We start from the raw sequence: 21,277 nt of genomic DNA, 5'->3' as shown, positions 1-21,277 counted from the left end.
CAAGCACTTTAAGTTCCTGCTATTACATGATGAATCCTGGTTTTATCTTTTCATTCTTAGAATGCTCAGGATATAGAAACAGTTCTGTCCCTTCTGCTCTCTGGATATTGTCTTCCCACTAAGGGTACTGCCTCTGCTGTGATCCCAAGACTCAGGGTACAGTTGTGGTTTGTGTTGTGTGGGACAGTGGGTCTCTGTTCTGCATCTCAGGATCTCAGTTGGTTTTGAATTGTTTGTTTGTTTGTTTTTTTCCAAATTGCTTCACCTTGCCCATTTCTCTTCTGTTTCAGTGGGGTACCTGCTGTGGTTGACTTTGCTGCCATGCGTGATGCTGTGAAAAAACTTGGTGGAGACCCTGAAAAAATCAATCCTATCTGTCCTGCTGATCTAGTGATAGATCACTCCATCCAGGTTGATTTTAACAGGCGGTAAGGATACAAAATAACTCTTACTTCTTAATGGTAGTAAGTAACTTGGGTCCATAATAATAATAATAATAATAATAATAATAATAATAATAATGGTAGTTCCATTTCTGATCTTTGAAGCAAAACATCTAGCCTCTAAAATTTAGAGTGTTGTATGTAAATTAGATGGGGGAATCTTGATTCTTCTGTGGTCTGTCTCTCAGCAGCCTAAGCCTGGACTAAATGTTAGTATAAACAGGCTGAGTCCAGACCTGCGGTGATCATAATTTTCCATAACAACATTGTATCATTATTATTTGCTCAGAAATAGCGTTTTTCCATGTGCACTTTTTGACCTGATAGGGCTTTTTGGAAAGGACAAGAGAGAATGTCTCCTTCCTTCCTTATTTATATAAGAATTGACCTGAGCTGACCTAGCCCAGCACCAAGGACCTAGTTTGCTAGTTCAGTGCCTTCATGCAGGAGAGCACAACACACTGATTAATATGACCCCTATGAGTGCAGGAGGGAAACATAATGCTATGCAATCTTCAGCATGCTACAAAGAGGTGAGAGCTCACTAGAGCCACAATGAAAGACAAGACCTCTGCTGATCTGCCCCCCATGGTACCTGAGTGTGGGCTGCTGAACTCTTCCAAACAGATCCTGCCCTTAGATGCTTCTCAGTGGTTTCCTTCCATCTTCAGTAGTCTGGAAGTTCTTCAGTTTGCAGTTACCTTTAGGTAGTTTTGAAGGAGGCCACTTAAGTTAAAGTACTGCAAAGAGAAGATGTCTAGGATGTGCAAATTGAAGAAAAAAAAGTGCACTTTTCCAGTGCTCAAGTTTAGAGGCTTCTTTAGAATAAAAGTACTGAACTTCTGAGCAGAAATGCTTCATATGAGCATGTCGCCAGAGAGTTTTCAAATAGAATTTTCTTTACTGTTTTTTTGGTTAGCTGTAGACTAGTAAGGATACAAATTCTCAATGATTCTGTTTCTAGATGACAGGAAGAAAAAGAGCCAAAAATTTTTGACTTATTCAACTGTTGAACATTACCCGCCTTTAGCTTTTTTCCTATATATGCTGTATCTGTTCATAACATTAGAGACTTTAGAAACAGACACAAAATCAGAAATAATAATCTAAGGACTGATTTCTGGGGTATTGGGTGTTCTAGCACTAATGTACTGAACCTGAAACTTAACCTTTTTTCTTTTTAATTTGCATCACATAATTTAAGATCATTAGTAACAAAGTATTTCTTTGTGAACAGGGTGGGATTTCATCTTTGCAATAGGACAAAATCAATTATTATGAGATTATTTTTCTTTATTATTTTAATATCATTAGTTATCAGTGGTATCCAGGACTTCATTTAGACAATTTTTTTGCTAATGATTGCTTTTTATCACCACCTTACTTTATTTTTATTAGGCTTGTGTATATATAGGGAACACTGGCTAACTCCATGAATCAGTCCTTTAAAAAAATTTGTTAGCCCAGTCTACTTTGAAACCCAGGGTTCCGGGCAGCAGTATTGTCAGTGATAACCTCCTCTTAACTGAAGTTGCAAGGCAGTTTTGTTCCAGCTCCCTTTGCTTCTTTGCTGATTGCTTTTGATTTAAGTATTGGAAACTTCATGTTGCTGTAATGGGTGGTGTAGTTTTTTCCAAGAGACAGCCTTTAGGCCTGCCACATATATAATAAGCAGATTAGCTCTCATATTTGAATCAGGCTTCAGGTGTTATCTCTTAAGAACTCTTAAATCCTTTTTACTGTTTGCCTGTACTTCACAGCTGCAGTGAGATTAAACAGATGAGATTGATCAGCCTTAATATTAGCTGATGACTCTTTTGCCAACCTTTGGGTATATCTAACCAAACGTGAATTTCAGGTGAATACTTTTGTTTCTGATAGATTATTATTTTCACTTGCAGATCAGACAGCTTGCAAAAAAATCAGGATCTGGAATTTGAAAGGAACAAAGAAAGGTTTGAATTCTTAAAGGTACTGAAAGAATTAATCCTATTTGCATGGAGAAAAATGCAATGAACAAAATTTCTTCCAGTGCTCATGTGCATTGAAACTTTTTTACTCCAATTTCTTCTGTTTCAGTGGGGGTCTCAGGCTTTTAAAAACATGAGGATTATTCCACCAGGCTCTGGAATCATCCACCAAGTGAACCTGGAGTACCTGGCAAGAGTGGTGATGGATCAGGATGGCTATTACTATCCAGACAGTGTGGTGGGCACTGACTCTCACACCACCATGATTGATGGCTTGGGAGTGCTTGGCTGGGGTATGTGCAGCAGTGTTTCCTGAACATGTGGCTGACTGAGCTGTGTTACAGGCTCAGGTGATTTGACCCTGGCCCCCACCCAGCTATTCACTTGCTATTCCAACCAGCACAATGGGGGAAGATAACTGGAAAGAAAAATGGAACAAAATACTCATGGATCGAGACAAGGACAATTTATAAGTGAAGGGTGGGATGGGGCAAAGGAAATAAGACCAAGTGATGCAAATACAATCAGTCACCACCTAACCAGAAAACCAAGGCCCAGCTAGTCCCTGGGCAGCAGCTACTTTAGAAAAACTCCCCACACCCCCACCTCCCTGTTTTAATGCTGAGCATGGTGTCATATACCATGGAATATCTCTCTGGTCAGCTTGGGCCAGCTGTCCTGGCCATGTGTCCTCATAGTATCTTGCCCACTTGCCCAGCTTACTTGCTGAGGCAGGGTCAGAACCAGACCATGACACTGTATTCTCTGTTTGGCAATAGCTGAAATAGCTGGTGTGTTATCAGCACTGGCCTGGTCACTAATGTGAAGCACTACATGGGCTTCTGTACAAAAAAGTCATCTCCATGCTGGCCAGACACAATACACAGGCTTAGACAAAGTTTAAGGAACTTGATGAGGTTTCTTACTGTTATTGAAGACTTTATAACTAAGCTCCCTGTTCTTGTAACAGCCTCAGATGATTTCTGGTGCTGTCTTGTTTGGTTTTCCTGTTACATGCTTTCTGTTCTGCATTTAATTTGCAAGGAAGCAGGCAAGGAGTGTGTTAAAAGGACTTCTGGAAGCATCCTAGTCGTTTGGTGAAGTAAGACAGTTGAAGTATCACTGATCCTCCGTTTGTTCCTTAGTCACTCAACTATTTCCAAGGTGTTGAGTACTACAAATGCTCTGCTTAGATTTCAGATGCTGAAAGTTGAATCTGAGCAAGTTAAATATAGCCAGACAGGCCATGGTGGAAAGCTGCTATGAAGGATATTCTAATACAGAAGAATTAGAATTCTGCAGAATCCTTGTTAAAGAAATAAATACAAATTATTCTTTTTTTTTTTTTTTTGCTCAAAGTGGCAAACTGCAGGTATGAAATGCAAATCTTTGCTATTGCCCAACACATAGCACCAAAAAATTCAGTTGAGCTTTTTATCTTCCTGTGATACAGTGATAGGAGCCCATTTGAAATTGGTATCCTACAAATACAGAAGGCATGTTTTTACACAGCATTTGTTAGTTGTTCACAAAGATCCTTGTCCAGTTGTGAGTACTGCCTGTGACAGAAGTAAGACATTGTGGTTTTCCTACCCCACCCGTACTGTAGCAATTTTGGTTGATTAAGACTCTGTTAAGGAAGTAAGAATTCCTGCTGGCTGGAATGCAGATGTGTACCAGTTCACTTTGGTTAAACCATCGTATCTTTGGGATAAGAGATGTTTCTCTTATTCTGTATTTGATTACACCTTTTTCATGCAGCCATCATTTAGATGATGTTGTAACACCAGTAGCTGTCTGGAAGAGTGTGCCTGTAAGCTTAGTGTTGACAAATGTGACTGAGCAGAGCCTGTACCACGTGTGCTCAAAGCACATGCTCTGGGAGCCAGCATTTCTTGCTTGTGTCTGGTAAATATGAACTCACTTGATTCCTGTCAATCAAGTCAATCGACTTTGCTGTTTTAAAATTGTTCCACACCTAGCAAAATGTGATTGTATATGTCACAGAAGTACCTTTTTAACTAGCATAGTTGTATCATGTTGCATAAAATCAATTGGAAACTATTTTTCAGTCATTATTAGATGAAGACGGAAAAAGGATAGGTGGCTTGGCATACATAAGCAACTTACTACAGGCAATTTGTTCTAGCACAATATTAATTAAAATAATAGAAAGTAGAAGGAGGTTTGGAAGTGGAAGATAAACTTGAGACGGACTTTCCACAGGCAAAAATTTATAAAATTACTGCCTAAAGCCAAATTGCTAGTAAACATGAGATTTTTTTGTAGTGCATATGACTGATGTCTTGATATTTTAACTTATTAAATTAGCAAAATGAAATGGTCACTTGAATTGCTTTCCTTTAACACTGAAGGTGTGCATACACAAAGATTCCACCTGCACATGCCCAAGCCATGTTGAAACTTAGTAGGTGTAAGGAGGATATTTCTGTCTTAATAAGTAGGTTTTCTGTTAGTATTCTTTAGAACCAGGTGTACTGTTTTGTCTCTGATAACCTTTCCTTCCTCCTAAATAATGTTTTTACTTGGTGGCCAGCAGTCCTGGTCTGCATGCATGTCACTCACAGCACAACGTGTTCAATGCCATAATCAGTCATTCTTTCTTTATGCATTGCATATTTAAGTAATTCAATAATTACTATTTAATTAATTTAATTTAATTAAATTTTAAATAAATTAAATAAAAGTAAATTACGTAAAATTTTAACACCTTTTACTGTAAAAGCCAAGAGTCCTCAGAGCAAATTACTCAGTCTTCTATCTAACTGCTGAGGAACAAGAATGAAAGTATGAAATGGAAACATTAAAAGCCCAACCTTGCAGAAACTGAAGCAAAATGAGGAGTGCCTCTTTTCAGAAGGCTAAGCCCTTCTGGCTGTTTGCCTTCTGGCCCCTTCCACACTTTAAATCAAGTAATCATGTGCCAGTTGTACTTCATGGGTTATCTTTCACACGCTGCTGTCTTTCTGAGCCATTGATTGTGTGCTCCCATAGGTGTAGGTGGCATTGAAGCAGAAGCAGTGATGTTGGGCCAGCCAATTAGCATGGTGCTTCCTGAAGTGGTTGGTTATAAGCTGCTAGGAAACCCTCAGCCACTGGTGACATCCACTGACATCGTGCTCACCATTACCAAGGTAATGAACATGTCTGATGATTTGTTGTTACTTCTGGAAGCTCTGCCTGCTCTGCAGGACAGAGCCACTGTGCTGCATGCTGCGTGGAGTGCTGTGTGCTTATGTGTGGTCATTTTTCACTTCTTTTAAGCTCTGTGAGGGTTGCAATCAGCTGCCCAAGGACAACTGCAAATGTGCTAGGCAAATCTGTCTCCCAGAAAACCAGACAGAATAGGGACCCTATTTCACAGCCTGCTCAAATCCTCATGTGCAGACCTGTTTTAGAACAACGGTACTTGTAAAGGATCTTCTGCCCCCCCAAAACTATAATGGCTTTCTTTTTTGAATCCCCCACTTCACATAAGGCAATGTAAAGCTTGAAAACAGACAGCAAGTATAGCAGTCTGCTGTGCTTTGATCTGCAGCTCACGTGCCATGTGTTCATAATATAATTATTCACACCGTGGACTGTGACTGAATTAAGAGTGTTGCTGGGTCAGCATTCATGCTGATGGAGGTCAGAAATCTGGTGCACATGTTCATCACAGGATGCTGTCTAAATAGGAAAAGCCAATGTTTTTTTTATGAGTTCATCTAGGTATTGTGTGAGTTCAGCCATTTACAGTTTTATTCATGTACTTGTGTTGTTCTGTTTCACTGTCTTCCTGGGTTTGCTGTTTAAAGACCCCACTCTGTTCTCTGTCAGAACACAGTGCTGAGAAAAATACAGTTCTTCTAAGACAGACTCCAGTTTAAATGAGAGGAAGAACAAGTTTAGAAGAAATACATACCTGTGTTACACCTTATTATTAAAACTGTAATCTCTCTCTCCTCTCCTCATCTTTGTGATTTGGTTTACCAAAGCTTCCTTGTTTCAAACGACTATAGTAACTTTCAAAAAAGGTTTCTCTGAAGCCAAAAGCTGGATTTCATAACATACATGCTCAGATTTTTTGACATCTAGCAATGACACAGGCACTGTGTTTTTATAACAGCACCTTCGCCAAGTTGGAGTTGTGGGCAAATTCGTGGAGTTTTTTGGTCCTGGAGTAGCCCAGCTGTCGATTGCTGACCGAGCCACCATTGCCAATATGTGCCCTGAGTATGGAGCAACAGCTGCCTATTTCCCAGTGGATGATATTAGCATTGGGTACCTGATACAAACTGGTGAGTGTCTGAAGAGACCATGAGTTAAGAGACCAAAGCAAGGACTACATAGCTAAATGGTCTAGATAGTAATGGGACTGAATCAGGTGGAGCATTCTGAGCTTGAATGCTTTTTTTACTTGTTATTCAGGTGGTTTCATACTTCTAGAATCCATGTTCAGAAAGAGCTGAGTTTTAAACTAGTCCTGCCCAAGCCTAGCTTGTTTAGTGACAGAAGCAGGAGCCTGAGTTGTGCAAGAACCACCAAGTCTGCTAACTGGCTTTGTTTCTAGTGAGTCTCTAATAGTTGTGCTGAAAGGGTCTGGTAGTGCAGTGTAAAGTGGGAACAGTGAAATAGCATGGTTTTTTTTCTTATTCTGTCACATGGTAGTTTCTCACTTTCCTTTGCATTTTGGTTTTGCTCTATCTGGCTTTTACATTAGGCCGTGATAAGGAGAAAGTTATGCGCACAAAAAAGTATCTTGAGGCTGTGGGAATGCTGAGGGATTTCAAGAACTCCTCCCAGGATCCGGACTTCACACAGGTTAGAAACTATTCTGCCTATTGGCTGCTTGCTTTATGCTGCTCCCTATTATAATATGACAATTGTCTGTTTTTCACAGGAACTAAGAAATAGTCTAGGGACTCCTTACCCTTTGTCTTTGGTCCACACACCTGTCTTAACTTTGGGGCCAGTGGAATGAGTGCACTGGTCCTCCAGGTGTGGGCATAGGTACAGATTGGCTCTCAGTTGAGCTCTGGCTGATACAGATTCTGCAATTTTGTTTATGTACTTCTGAGAAGTCCAGTCCAGACTCAAACACAGGTATGGAGAGAGTGTGAATATTGTCTGTGTGAACCTTGTCCCAGTGCTACCTTCCTGTTCAGCAACTTATTTTGCTGCATGAATCAGAACACTTAGAAGCTCTGTGTGGTAATTGCAGAGCACACAAGCCATTTTCTGTGCAAGAAAACCAAGATCTTACTCTGCTCAGTCTGAAACTCAAGAATGTTCCTGGATTTCTCTATAGTAAGAATTTAGCTTGTAACTTACATTGGCATGATTATTCAAAAATCTTAGTAAACATGGAAAGAATGAAGCACACTTATAGAGCAAAGTTTGAAGAGAGGTGAGGAACAGCAATATGTCATAATCTCTCTTTTATAATAGGCTGAATGTTTTCCTCAAGGCCAAGATGAATAGTCTGCTTTGGTTTATGCAAGTATGAGGATTTCTTCACATGGTTGTTTTCTGAAGAGGACCCTGCTGCTAGCATTTGAAAGGACATCATCTGTATTGTTTAGATGCTTTAGTCACACACTGGGTTTTTCAATTGGGTTTTGAGGTCCGTACCTGAGAGCTGGCAGGGTCTAAAAGTAGAACTGTTGTTTTTCTTCTGACTTTTCCCTTCTCTCATGGCTTTGATAATTTCTGCAAACAAGCAAAGATGTGCAGACTTAGCTTGGCTCCACAGCAGAGATGAGCATACCTCTGGCTTAACTGGCTTCAACTTATCATGCAGTGCTGAACCACATTTTGTTCCTCCTATTGAACAGGTTGTTGAGTTGGATCTCCATACTGTTGTGCCTTGCTGCAGTGGACCAAAAAGGCCTCAGGACAAAGTTGCTGTGTCAGATATGAAGAAGGACTTTGAGACTTGTCTGGGAGCCAAGGTAGGGACTAGGAACTTTTGGGCCTACAAACTAATGTGTGCTTCTAAGAGTTGTCTAGAGTTCAGGAACTATGTTCTGGGGTTAACGTGTATGTGGTTTGTTTCCTGTTGGAAAGTCAAAGAGCATGTCTGAATGCAGTTTAGATGGTGGCATCAACAAAGGTAGCTTAAAATTGGGGTGGTGCTTCTTTGACATGAAGGTGTCCATGTCCTATTGAGGCAGTAGTTCTTTCTGATTTTAGATCAGTCCGAGGCCTAACATAGTTTCCACGTACAATAAAGATTTCTGAACTAGCCATGATGGGTGGTGCTAGTAGAGTGGACCAAGAAGTAGCTATTGCAGTGAGCTTTGTGCTAGTCACCCATCACTTGAGGTTTCCAAGCAAATTATGCCCTGAATTCCACCAACTAGTTTTGCATTCACTACTGAATCTATTCAGCAGATCAGCACCATGTGCTTTTGTGTCTCTTTGGTAATTTTTTTTTTTTTTAATTTTTTTTTTTTCCCCCAGCCATTCAGAAATGGTCATTGAAAGAAGAGCAAGACTTTAATAGGAATTAATATGTCCACTCACTTGAGTTTCCAAAATCAGTTTGACTCTCTACCTGATGTGATAATTGCCCTTGCTAAAAGCAATACAGAACTCTAGTGTTGTAAATCAAGAAATTTCCAGTAATTCTCAGTAATTCTTGTTCTGTTACACATCCCAAACTCCACTAAATGACCTTTTGCTTTTAGATCTCTAAGCATAATTTTTCATTATGTGAATGGTGCCTTTTCTCTCCTTGTTTTTTTTCCATCTGTCAGGTTTTTGCATCTCATGTCATCTCTTAGTTTAAGTTTGAGCTGTTTGATACTCTTGGCTTACAAATCTTAAATGTTATAACTAAAATCTTAGGACAAGATTTTGTAGCAAGATTATATGTGGACAGGGGTTTGGAGCATATGGGAGCAAAGAAATACTTGAGGAATCTGAAGAAGGATCATAGAATCATAGAATCATAGAATAGGCTGGGTTGGAAGGGACCTCAGAGATCATCGAGTCCAACCCTTGAACAACTACCGCCACAGTCACTAGACTATGGCACTGAGTGCCATATCGAGTCGCTTTTTAAATGTCTCCAGGGACGAAGAGTCCACCACCTCCCCAGGCAGCCCGTTCCAATGTCTGATCACCCTTTCCGTGAAAAAATTCTTTCTAATATCCAATCTGAACTTCCCCCGGCACAATTTAAGACCATGCCCTCTTGTCTTACTGAGAGTTGCCTGGGAAAAGAGACCAACCCCCGCCTGGCTCCAACCTCCTTTCAGGTAGTTGTAGAGAGCAATGAGGTCTCCCCTGAGCCTCCTCTTCTTCAGGCTGAACAGCCCCAGCTCCCTCAGCCTCTCCTCATAGGATCTGTGCTGGAGTCCCTTCACCAGCCTGGTTGCCCTCCTTTGGACCTGCTCCAGGACCTTGATATCCTTCCTGAACTGAGGGGCCCAGAACTGAACACAGTACTCAAGGTGTGGCCTTACCAGGGCTGAGTACAGGGGCAGAATCACCTCCTTGGACCTGCTGGCCACGCTGTTCCTGATACAGGCCAGGATGCCATTGGCTTTCTTGGCCACCTGGGCACACTGCTGGCTCATGTTCAGCTTCCTGTCAATCCAGACTCCCAGGTCCCTTTCTGCCTGGCTGCTCTCCAACCACTCTGTCCCCAGTCTGTAGTGCATATATTCATATAGGAAGAAAACATGAATATATCTGTCTGCAAAACTTCCCTCTTTTATCAGGAAACAGAGAATAGGATAGACACTAAAAAAATTATTTTCATCCACTACTTTGACTGACCAGAGATGCAAGTCTTCATCACTCAACCTGAAAGTGCAAGGATGGATGTGACTGATAGATGCTTCTCCTTCATGAAACTTTCCTTCATGAAACTCCCCTCCCATACTAATTTCCAGTCAATATTTATATTAATCATATCCTTTCTCCTTTTGCAGCAAGGATTCAAGGGATTTCAAATTGCTCCAGACCGGCACAACAGCATAACCAAATTTAATTTTGAGGGCTGTGACTTTGAGCTTGCTCACGGATCAGTAGTGATTGCTGCCATCACAAGCTGTACAAACACCAGTAACCCCTCAGTTATGTTGGGAGCAGGTAAATTTATTTGCTTAATATGCAGTAGTTTCTCTCTGGCTCTGGCTGTGTGCCCTAAAGACAAACACAACAGTGGTGTACTTCTGCATGCACAGTGCCAGTTTTGTCTTTTGGAGTGCTAAAACTGAGTGTAGTCCCTAAGCGTAGTAGAAGAAATTCTGAAAACAGTTGCTAGAAATGTGGGGTGAAGAAAATGTCACTTTCCTGCCCTGTCTTCTCTACAGGGCAAACTGGAACTGAATTAAGCAGTACCTCTGACACTTGTTCAAATGCACAGAAGCTAACAGCTGAGAAGAGGCTATTGACAGTCAGCTACACAAGAGGAGGGATGGTGAAGAATGGTCTATGGGTTTAAGTCTGATCTGAAAGCAGAGTACAAAACACATTTAGCTAGAGGTATATAAAGCTATTACAGAAGGACACTGAGGGCATGTACAGGGTGAGTAGAAGCAGAAAACTGAGTTGTGTTCTTGGGGATTGCCATCTTTTAGGGCACTGTCAAGTGCATCTTAACTGCATCCAAGAAGTGGTTAGAAGTGGGCTCTTTATGCCTTGTTTTTGTGGTTATCTCCATTCAAATCCTACCAAACAGGTACCCTGAGCTGGTTGTGTTACTTTTCTGGTCAGGAGGTTGTTAATTTTTAACTTGGCTGATAGTAGAAAACACCTCATTCCAAATGTGTGCTTCTGGTAACAAAATACAAACGAAGAGCTGTCTCCAAGGGCTCAATCTGTACTAAGCCAGTTGAGCCCTCTTTCCCAGGTGCTTGGCTACAGGGACACATTTCTTTTCCTCCTCTGAAAACATATACATAGATGTTACCTTTCACTGTACAATCATCACTGTGTTAGACCTTCCCAGACTGTCAGGCTGTACCATTTGGGTTCATATCCTACAAAGGTTGGAAGGAATGTGCAAGGGGCAATGCAAGGGCCCTTGACCAGGGAGGATGACTTGCTGGTTGAAGTCATGTAATTTGTCCCTTTGTTCCTTTGTGGTGCTGGGACAATCTTGACTTTTGGACAGCCTCTGACAACAGTCACTTTGTATTTAGGCTGTCAGGGTGATATTTGTTACCTGTTCTTGGGCTAGCATCTTCCTTGGGGTGCTTTACAGTACCAGCAGCTCAGCCCCTTCCCAGGCACATGAATTCTTTTAATTCCTTGCAACAGGAATAAAAGACATCATAAACCAGGATGTAGGTGAAAAGGGACATGGAGGAGGTATCTGCTGTATTTCTTACCCCTCTGGAGAAACAGAGTCTCCCAATCCACTTGCCCTTTACAGGACATTCAGATTGGCATACATCCCTCCTCAGGTCCATCTGACCACAAAACAGAGCTATATTTCTTTCCTCCAAGGATCAAGAAGCAGGTTTCCTCCAGACAGACTATTCCCTTAGTAGCAGGGAGGCTGAACCCCTCAGTTGTGTCAAGTGCAATAGGCTACTGTTTCCTCAAGTGTTTGGCTCTCAGGCTCATGGCATTTTTATCTCTCTCTGTGGCTCACTGTTCCGTTTTACTGCTGGAAGGTGGAGTCTTTCTGTTTCCCTGCTACTTTATTGTACTCCTTTTAACCTGTTGATCCACCAAACTATCCAATTCCAGGAAAAACTGCAACTATCCTTTTTATTTTTCAGGACTGCTTGCTAAGAAAGCTGTTGAAGCTGGCTTGACTGTGAAGCCATACATTAAAACTAGCCTGTCCCCAGGAAGTGGGGTTGTCACTTACTACCTGAGGGAGAGTGGAGTTATGAGTTACCTTTCCCAGCTTGGGTAAGAGTGTTTTTCTTACTGTTGACCCATGGCTGTTTAACTAAAAACACTGACAGCAAGCAATGTCCTAGAAGAGATCTGTATGGATTAAAAGATATGTCAGGTGCCCATCAGTCATGATCCCGCATGACTGAACAGATTGGTGCTGTGCTCAGGCTCTGCCACTAAGAAGGAAGGCTGGTCTAGCTTCTTGAGAACTCACGTTCACAAGAATGAAAATGGGTTATTTGTCAAGAGTCATGTTTTTTAGATAGCATCAGTAACATGATGCTTTGGGTAGATAACATATTCCCAGATCTTTGTTCTGGTTTTATCATAGCAGTATCTGAGCACATAGAATATTCTCAAAAATGCTGCTTTCAGCAGCAATTCATTTGTTAAAACAGTGCATCTTCTGAAAGCCATCACTGAGGGGTTAAACACCTTGCCCCAAAGCAGCCCTCTGCTCACTGGTGGTTTTTGTGCTCTGTCTAGGTTTGATGTGGTGGGTTATGGCTGTATGACATGCATTGGCAACAGTGGACCCCTGCCAGAGCCTGTTGTTGAAGCCATAACACAGGTATGCAGTTTTTCCTGTGCAGCTCATTTAGGTAAGCCATGCTCTGCTGTGTGCCATTCTGACACACAATACCCTGTGCACCAACTCCTCTCAGCTGTGTGTGGTGTAAATTCCACCTGGATTCTCTGTTCTGTGGGAAGCGCTTTGGGATTGTCTGGGAGGAGGCAGTTCTGTGACTGTGCCACCACTGACACTGCAGTACTGCAGACCCCTTGGGGGGGTGGGTGTGCAAGCACTTCATCTCAGATTCTTACAGGGAGACCTGGTAGCAGTGGGTGTGCTGTCTGGCAACAGGAATTTCGAAGGGCGTGTCCACCCCAACACCCGTGCTAACTACCTGGCCTCCCCCCCACTGGTGATTGCCTACGCCATCGCAGGCACCATCCGCATCGACTTTGAGAAGGAGCCTTTGGGTAAGACCCTGCCAGGATGCTTCTTTTCACAGCTGATCAACTAAACTGGTTGGAACTAGGGAAATGCTTCAGATGACTGAGCACCCCTGGGATAGAAAGCATGTAGCTGTTCAGAAAAAGAGCAACAGGGAGTCTGTATGGTGGAGAAAGGGGAAAGCCAAACCTGACCAGGTGTTCCAGATCCAGAGAAGAACCCCTCTGGTTTTATTTGGGTGCAGTCTTCTATGAGCAGCCTCACCTAGTAGACTTCCTTTGAGAAGGCAGTTCAGCTAGAGAGAGCTCAAGGATCCTTTCCAACCAAAATTACTCTCTGAATTTATTCTGGAAGACTACTGGTAATCACAAAATAAATCTTGAGTACAGGCACTGTCAAGGTTATGGGGCCCTCTTCTGCCAGGCCCTTCTGCCAGGCAAAATTAAGAGTGACTGATGAACATTGACAAGGCTAGAAGAAATGCATAGCTAAAAGCCAACTTTTCCTTTCTTTCTTAATGGAAAATTTATGCAACAAACATAACAATACCATTTTCTGCAGGAATAAATGCTTCAGGGAAGAAGATTTTCCTGAAAGATATCTGGCCAACAAGAAATGAGATTCAGGCTGTTGAGCGTCAATTTGTTATTCCTGGGATGTTCAAGGAGGTCTACCAAAAAATAGAGGTGAGTTAATTTCTTGGACAGTGTCTTGATTTATGTACTGTGCTATTCTGGAGATGCTAAATAAGCTGGTCTTGATAATGAAATTAACCTTTCCTTGCTGCTGCTCATGTTCTGACAGGTATTCAAATGAGATTTTTAAAAAAAATATCTTCTGGTTAATTAATTGATTCTTACAGTCATGTCCTGGAAAACTGCTTCTCAACATTTTGTGGTTGGTTTGGGGTTTTTTTTTGTTTTGCTTGTTTGTTTGTTTTTTAATGTAACATATGTGTTTAAACAGTGATTCCAGGCTGGTATTAGAAAATTAGGTACGCCAGCTTTTTTCAGCTGACATAAAATTAATTTGCATTCCTTAACAGCATTCACACCAGAAAAAAACTTTTACTTGGTAATGTCTTCCTGCAAGGCTTTCTCAGGTGTTGGAAGAAAATATTAATAAGATTTACATGTTAAGAAAACCTCTTAAGATTCTGGTAAATACACTTGAGAATTATGAAGTGTTACCTGCATATATAGTACAGGTTTATTGTTGGAAAACTGTATGAGCAGCTCTTCTGTAATGAAATGAAGGTTTCCTAATTCTTTTAATAGGTAGAACCATTAATAAAAACCAATCAAACACACACACACACACACAAAAAAAAAAAAACAAAACAAAAAACAAACAAAAAAAAAAAAACAGAAAAACCCACCCAACAAAACATAGCATGGATAGCCATAAGCATTTTACAAAGTGCTTTAAGAAATACACAAGGCTTTTGCTGAAATCCAATTTGTTATTTTACTTAGATTCTGAAATAATTCCATTGCTCTGAAAACTTATAAATCATTGGGATATTTTTGTGTGTTTTTTCAGACAGTAAACAAATCTTGGAATGCCTTAAATGCTCCTTCAGATAAACTATATACTTGGGATCCAAAGTCAACTTACATCAAGTCTCCACCTTTCTTTGATGGTCTGGTATGTGCATGGTTTTACTTGGAGTCAAGCCAAAGTCTATAGTGACCTTCAAAAAGGTGAAGTAAAGCCACTTCAAGGGGCCTGGGAACATCCCTCATAGCTGGTTGAGGCCTTGCTTGTCAAATATTAGGGTTACATTGTTGAATTAATTATAATCCAAAGTCATGAGTGACTCTGAGAATGCTAAGGATTCTCTGTCACTTCAGGGCTTTGGCCAAGTATACTTTTCTTCATAAGCTGAAATACCTCTAAATGGTCACAAAGTACATGAGACAAACCCAACAATTCTGCCTGCATTTTGCACCAAATAGTTTGGTGTCCCTGTTGCTATTTCAGGAGCATTTAAAAGGATATGCAGTTCCAGGAATCCTGGATTTTTGCCTGCATTTATGCATTGTACCTCAGATAATTTTTTTGCCTCATCTGTTTTGTTTTTTTTCATTCATGCACTTGCTGGCAGGCAGCCAGGAAAACATATTTTGTTCAAGAATAAACATTTTTAATAGGGTTGTTTATTGCTTTTTTTCTTCTAACTTTAAAAAAAATGGTGAATTTGCTTCTCAGTTTTCACTTTTGTGAAAGATAAAGAAATTCTGTGTTGTATTCTAATGATTTTGTTTGCATTTATGATGGCTTAGACCTTGGCTCTTCAGACCCCGAAAACAATAGAAGATGCTTATGTCCTGTTAAGTTTTGGGGATTCTGTAACAACTGACCACATATCTCCAGCTGGGAATATAGCAAGAAACAGTCCTGCAGCCCGTTATTTGGCCAGCAGAGGGTAAGCATTTCTTCTTGTACAATTTCTTCTTGTACAATTTCTTCTTGTACAATTTCTTCTTGTACAATTTCTTCTTGTACAATTTCTTCTTGTACAATTTCTTCTTGTACAATTTCTTCTTGTACAATTTCTTCTTGTGCAAGTCACAACTATTGTACCATGTTAGGGGAACACATCTGCTCTCTGTATATCTTGATGGATTCCTGGTTTCAACTTAAAGCAAGAATAGGACTTGCTGAAATGCCCTCATGAGTCTTCAGAGATAATACTTTCATTCTCTAATGTAGCATTTCTTACAGCTTCAGTGGTGTTTTGAGGAACAGAACTGGCATTATTATTAAAAATATTTTCACTAGGCTAATAATTTTTCAGAGGAAGTTGATTAAACCATTGTGATCTACTGGAAACTTAACTTCTCTGTACTCTTTGGGGCTCTGCTCTCAGTCACTTTGAAATCTTAATAGTCCTACACATGTTACAAAACGGGTGTTGTATTTCATAGCTTCTGTTTGGATGGACCCTGGTGGAAACAGTACAATTATCTGTCACATTCCAGCATATTTTTTGTAGAGTGTCCCCTCATTCCCATACCTCTGTTTGCAAATGAATTTTCTGTTCCATAGTTCTAACTTGCAGAAGGGGCTCTCTGCCTTTTACATGTTTAGCACAGTGTTGTCTCTTCTTCTGTTCTGGATTGTATGGTAATATAAATAAAGAGGAGAATATTCAGTTGGCAGCTATTAAGAATCATATTGCATCGTGTTACATGAACCATATCCTTGCATCACTGTCAGTCACTGTTTTCTAGGGCGAGGGATGATTATATTATGCAAGCTGCTTAAATAAGCTGTAGGCAAAGTTCTGTTTTTTTAATATTTGCTTTTCCTTCAAAAAATTTGAAAATTAGAAGTATCAGCTAACTGGATACTGCTGCCATGATGAGAACTACATACACACTTAACTCAGAAACACCAGGTTGTTACTTATTTTTGTTTAAGCACAGAGTCCTTCTGTCTAAAGCCAACACAGTTTCTTTTTTTTTTTTTTTCTTTATTTTTTTCCCCTTAATAGCTTGACTCCTCGAGAGTTCAATTCTTATGGCTCCCGCAGAGGGAACGACGCTGTCATGGCCAGAGGAACATTTGCAAACATTCGCTTGGTGAACAAGTTTATTGATAAGCAAGGACCTCAGACTGTTCATTTCCCTTCTGGGGAAACTGTAAGTATACCTGCTGCTCTACACTGAGACTCAGTGACAGCAGAGCAAATTAGTACTGGCTTCTTTTCCAGCAGCTTAGGTCATTTACTTAAGTGCCTTTACGTAAAGCTTATGAGGGGGCAGGAGCTGTAGTGACCAAGGGAAACAGCATGTACATGGATAAGGTGTTGCTGTCAGGCATACCAGGGGGAGTATAACCACTGCAGCAACAGTAGTGCAAGGTGCAAGTTTGTGGTGGGAGAGAGATCAGGCCAGAAACCAGAAAGCACCCTCTGGTTAATAACATCAAAGTGTTGTTTGGCAGAAAGTGTGGGCTTCAGCTGTTTGTGTGGCAATGCTTTTTTCCTTCTTTCTCTGGAATTGTGCTTTCACTCCCAAGAAGTGTATAAAGTACTTAGTGTTCTCATTCCAGCTGGACGTGTTTGATGCTGCAGAAAGATACAAGCAGGCTGGCCACCCTCTGATTGTGCTGGCTGGGAAGGAGTATGGTGCAGGAAGTTCCAGAGACTGGGCAGCTAAAGGACCATTCCTCTTGGTGAGCAACTACAGTGATCTAGGAGGACAGTACTTGAAAATGCATTAATCTGTGGGGGAGACTAGCTTATGACCAACATAGTGTGTAACTCATTCCCACTTCAGTAGCAAGAGTTGTTTTGAAATCTAAGTTGCCTCAGAAGAGCCCCAGTAATGTTGCAAGAGCTATTTAAATGTTAATAGATCTCATCCGGGCTGGAAGCCCTGACTGTTCAGCTAGAAGTCTATAGGGCTACAGCAGGAAGGCAGTTTCTTTATTTCTACTTCCCACAACCCAGTGAACCTTGAGTCTGTTTCCACCTGTCTCCTTCAGCTGACTTAGCAGGAAAGATAGAAAGGGTAAGAGAACAGTATAAGTGAAAATAAAGCTTAGTATATGTCAGGGATACTTAAAAGTATTGTTATAGGACCCCATATGTATATGGACATCCATATACAATGAAATATCTGTTTCATTCTTGATCTCTTCTGTCCTACAACATATACCAAGCCAAACGCTGATTAAATTTTTATGGTGTGGAATTTGTGAAAGCAACAGTGTATTATTAAACAAAGTTTAGGAGAGCTGATGTTTAAGATTGTTAGTCTATGTTTTTGGATTTTTTTATGGTAGTGTTTTGGGGTTTTTTTTTGCCTTAACTGTATTAGCATGTAAAAATGCCAAATTTAATTAAACTGCATCCTCAATATTGTAGTGTGGAAGGCAACACTGAATTAGCAAGTTACAGAAATTACTAGTGGTGCTTTACATAAGGCATGTTAAAGTAGTATGCAGGATTTCTGAGAAAGCCAATGTAGTTTTTTGACAATCTAAAGATGCCTGAAAGTTAAGGTGTTCCCCATCCTGGACAGTTTGTTGTCAGCTTGCTACTGACTCTACTAGCAACTGGTAAATGAAATAGAGAGGAAGATGAAGATACCAGTTTCCATCCTTTAAGCACAGAAAGACTATGCTGAACCATGCAGATAATGATACTTGTTATCTGCTTCCCAGGGTGTCAAGGCTGTGCTTGCTGAAAGCTATGAGAGAATTCATCGGAGCAACCTGGTAGGGATGGGAGTGATTCCTTTGCAGTATTTGCCTGGAGAGGATGCAGGGACTTTAGGACTCACTGGACGGGAGCGTTACACAATCGTCATTCCTGAAAAACTAAAACCTCAGATGAAGATCCAGATTAAGGTATGAGTCACCTAAGGGCTGAATTTTCTGAATTATTGTAATTTCACTCAAAATCAACTGTCTCTTCAAACAATGTACTTTCGTATGGCAATAAGCTCCTCTCACTTGACAAAGGGAGAATTTGGGTAGTGAAAAGAATGAAAACAGTAATTGTAACAGGGGTTTCCTCTGATGAGATGTAAAATCAGTGTGCCCAAACTCATTCACTTAGCACAAAGAAGTCCTGTATTTTGGACCTGTCTTTTGAAGTCCACTATAAATGTCTCTGTCTCAGTTAAAAGTTTGATCCACAATAGAAAGTGAAGTGTAAGTATTAAATTAAATAAACTAATTTACTTAATGTACTTAAAATGACTCAGACAATTCAGCTAACACTGCATTCGTCTGGCAGCACCTGACTAGGGGAGTCTTCAGTAAAACACAGTGGGTTTAATTAACTTCATGCATTTGTCTTTGTGCTTTTCTGCTTCCCAAAGCAAGCTAATGAGGCTTGTATTGCTGTTGTATCTTAGACAGAATGCAGAATGACTGCATAGAACATCAACACTTAGTACAACCACTTGGAAGGATGGTCAGCTTTCATGCCCTCAGGCTTATATCAACAAAAAAATCTAAATGAGACTGCAAATGCAGTGTGAGGAGGAGACTCCATAGCATGTTAATGATGCTTTGTTTTAAACTACTTTCTTTTAAATCAGATGGCTGTAGTCTGAAAGAAATACTGATGCCCAGTGCCTGTTCACCTTATCTTTCTAGCCCACTCTCTCAATATGGCAGAACTATCGCAATGGTCCTAATTTTAATGTGATGTCATGTAACATGTTGGTAGTTCTGCTGCTTGAATGACTTTCTTTGACCCCCACAGCTGGACACTGGGAAAACTTTTCATGCCATCATGAGATTTGACACTGATGTGGAGCTCACTTACTTCCACAACGGTGGCATTCTGAACTACATGATCCGTAAAATGGCATCACAGTAAAAAGCATGAAGCAAGAACGTCCAGGGACAAGCCTGCTTCTGGTGAGGGCTGTAAAACTATGGTAATCAGCGTGGACTGTAGTCAGAAAAATTTTTCTGTGGATTGTATTAGAAGGCTTGTTCACAATGCTGAATTATTCTGCATATCGGGAAATTGGACACACTTGCCCAATTAAAGTAAACAACAATTATTGTGTGTTTTCTATGTTGGTTGGCTTGACTTACCTTAGAATTAAGTGCAAAAGTTGTTAAAATACTGCTGGAATCCATGGAACTGTTGAAGATCACGTGCTGATTTCATATATTTTTGGTCCATTTAGTTTGACTCTGAAGTTAAGTTCCGCTCTCCTATCAGTGGTCCAAAAATTAACTGACAGTATAAAAATAATTGTAATTCCTTCCTGATTACCTGATACTTACTTACTTACTTATTCATTTGACCAGAATCTGAATCTAATACTGAAATTAATTATTTAGCTGTTTCTTAATTTTTAAAAATGTGAACTTTCTTGCTAAAAATATACACCTTTGTGGAAAGGTGGACCTATTGGGGATATTTCTAATGAATAAAAATTAAATTTATTTTCAAGAAGTTTGGTGGGTCTTGTCATGCTATCCTCAGTGCAGAGATGAAGAACAAAGCTTTGACTACAAACTCTTCTCATCTTCCCTGTAGTAGCAAAGTCATTCAAGCCTTGCCTTCTTATACTTGAATTGTTTCTTAGAATAACCTGCATGAGACTGTCAGACACTGGCAGTCTTCTGTAACCCAGCAGAAGTGTATCTGCTGCAATGTGCTTTCCTCTCTTTTGTGTCCTCAAAAAGATCATCTATGACAATTTTAAGATCCTTATCAGCAATTTTTATGGCAGTTAGCAACCTGTGATTATACCAGTGCATTGATTGAAGTCAATGACTGCCCAGCCCACAAATACCACATGAACCTATTTACAGTCATAACAAATACCCTCTTGCTCAGAGGTAAAATGTTCTAGTTCTTAAATGTGTTTCTAGTCACTACCACAGCAATTGGCATAGTGGAGAAATAATTTCCAAGTAATCTCCTAACGTATTTTTAATGCAGTTGGCTCCAACTGTATCTGGAAAGAAACAATGAAAATAGTTCTGAAAGAAGGCTTAAGAAGGGGATAGAGCTTGCACTGTCCCTCCAACAAGCTATTCAGCTTGATGACAGCAAAAAGAGCTCCTCCAGCAACCCCAGCAAAGGCCCACTGAGATGCTGTAGGGGCTGGAGTATCTCTCAAATGAGGACAAGCTGAGAGAGCTGGGACTGTTTAGTCCAGTGAAGTGAAGAGTCAGGGGCATCTCTGCTCTTTGTGTATGAATCTGAACAGAAGGCACAGAGAAGGTGCAGCCAGGCTCTTGTTGGTGGTGCCTAACAACAGGGCAAGAAGAAGTGGGCATAAATTGAAACACAGGAGGTTGCCTCTCTGGACATTGGTAAACATTTTTTCACTATAAGGCTGACTGGAAGAGAATGCCCAGAGATGTTGTGCTGCCTCCATCCTTGGAGAGGTTCAGATTCTGTGTCCCAACAGGGTCTTGGGCAAACTGCTCTAGGTGACAATCTCTACAGGCCCCTCCCCGGCCATTCTGTGGAATATCTTAGCAGAGAGCTGTTAATATGCCCGTCATCTGGAACATTATTTGGTAATAAATATGCAAATTTCGGTTAA

The 21,277-nt window shown here is 40.6% G+C and overlaps 1 protein-coding gene across 3 annotated transcripts in view; it reads left to right on the top strand.

The window, feature by feature from the left end:
- The window catches only part of ACO1 (aconitase 1), a 33,793-nt gene extending 13,621 nt beyond the window's left edge, over positions 1-20,172 (top strand). For all 3 annotated transcript variants that reach the window (XM_071731908.1, XM_071731910.1, XM_071731911.1), the window contains 18 exons: positions 291-428; positions 2,345-2,414; positions 2,523-2,706; positions 5,429-5,568; positions 6,543-6,714; positions 7,137-7,237; positions 8,251-8,367; positions 10,357-10,516; positions 12,157-12,292; positions 12,767-12,851; positions 13,108-13,264; positions 13,800-13,924; positions 14,781-14,885; positions 15,524-15,666; positions 16,738-16,885; positions 17,298-17,420; positions 18,414-18,599; positions 19,465-20,172. In XM_071731908.1, coding sequence (XP_071588009.1) covers positions 291-428; positions 2,345-2,414; positions 2,523-2,706; positions 5,429-5,568; positions 6,543-6,714; positions 7,137-7,237; positions 8,251-8,367; positions 10,357-10,516; positions 12,157-12,292; positions 12,767-12,851; positions 13,108-13,264; positions 13,800-13,924; positions 14,781-14,885; positions 15,524-15,666; positions 16,738-16,885; positions 17,298-17,420; positions 18,414-18,599; positions 19,465-19,581 — 2,407 coding nt within the window. In that variant the 3' untranslated portion in view covers positions 19,582-20,172. The remainder of the gene's footprint in view (positions 1-290; positions 429-2,344; positions 2,415-2,522; positions 2,707-5,428; positions 5,569-6,542; positions 6,715-7,136; positions 7,238-8,250; positions 8,368-10,356; positions 10,517-12,156; positions 12,293-12,766; positions 12,852-13,107; positions 13,265-13,799; positions 13,925-14,780; positions 14,886-15,523; positions 15,667-16,737; positions 16,886-17,297; positions 17,421-18,413; positions 18,600-19,464) is intronic.
- The last annotated feature ends 1,105 nt before the right edge of the window (positions 20,173-21,277 follow it).

The sequence above is a fragment of the Heliangelus exortis genome, chromosome Z (genome assembly GCF_036169615.1).
Source record: "Heliangelus exortis chromosome Z, bHelExo1.hap1, whole genome shotgun sequence".
Lineage (NCBI taxonomy): Eukaryota > Metazoa > Chordata > Aves > Apodiformes > Trochilidae > Heliangelus > Heliangelus exortis.
This window is presented reverse-complemented; position numbering and strand designations above follow the sequence as displayed.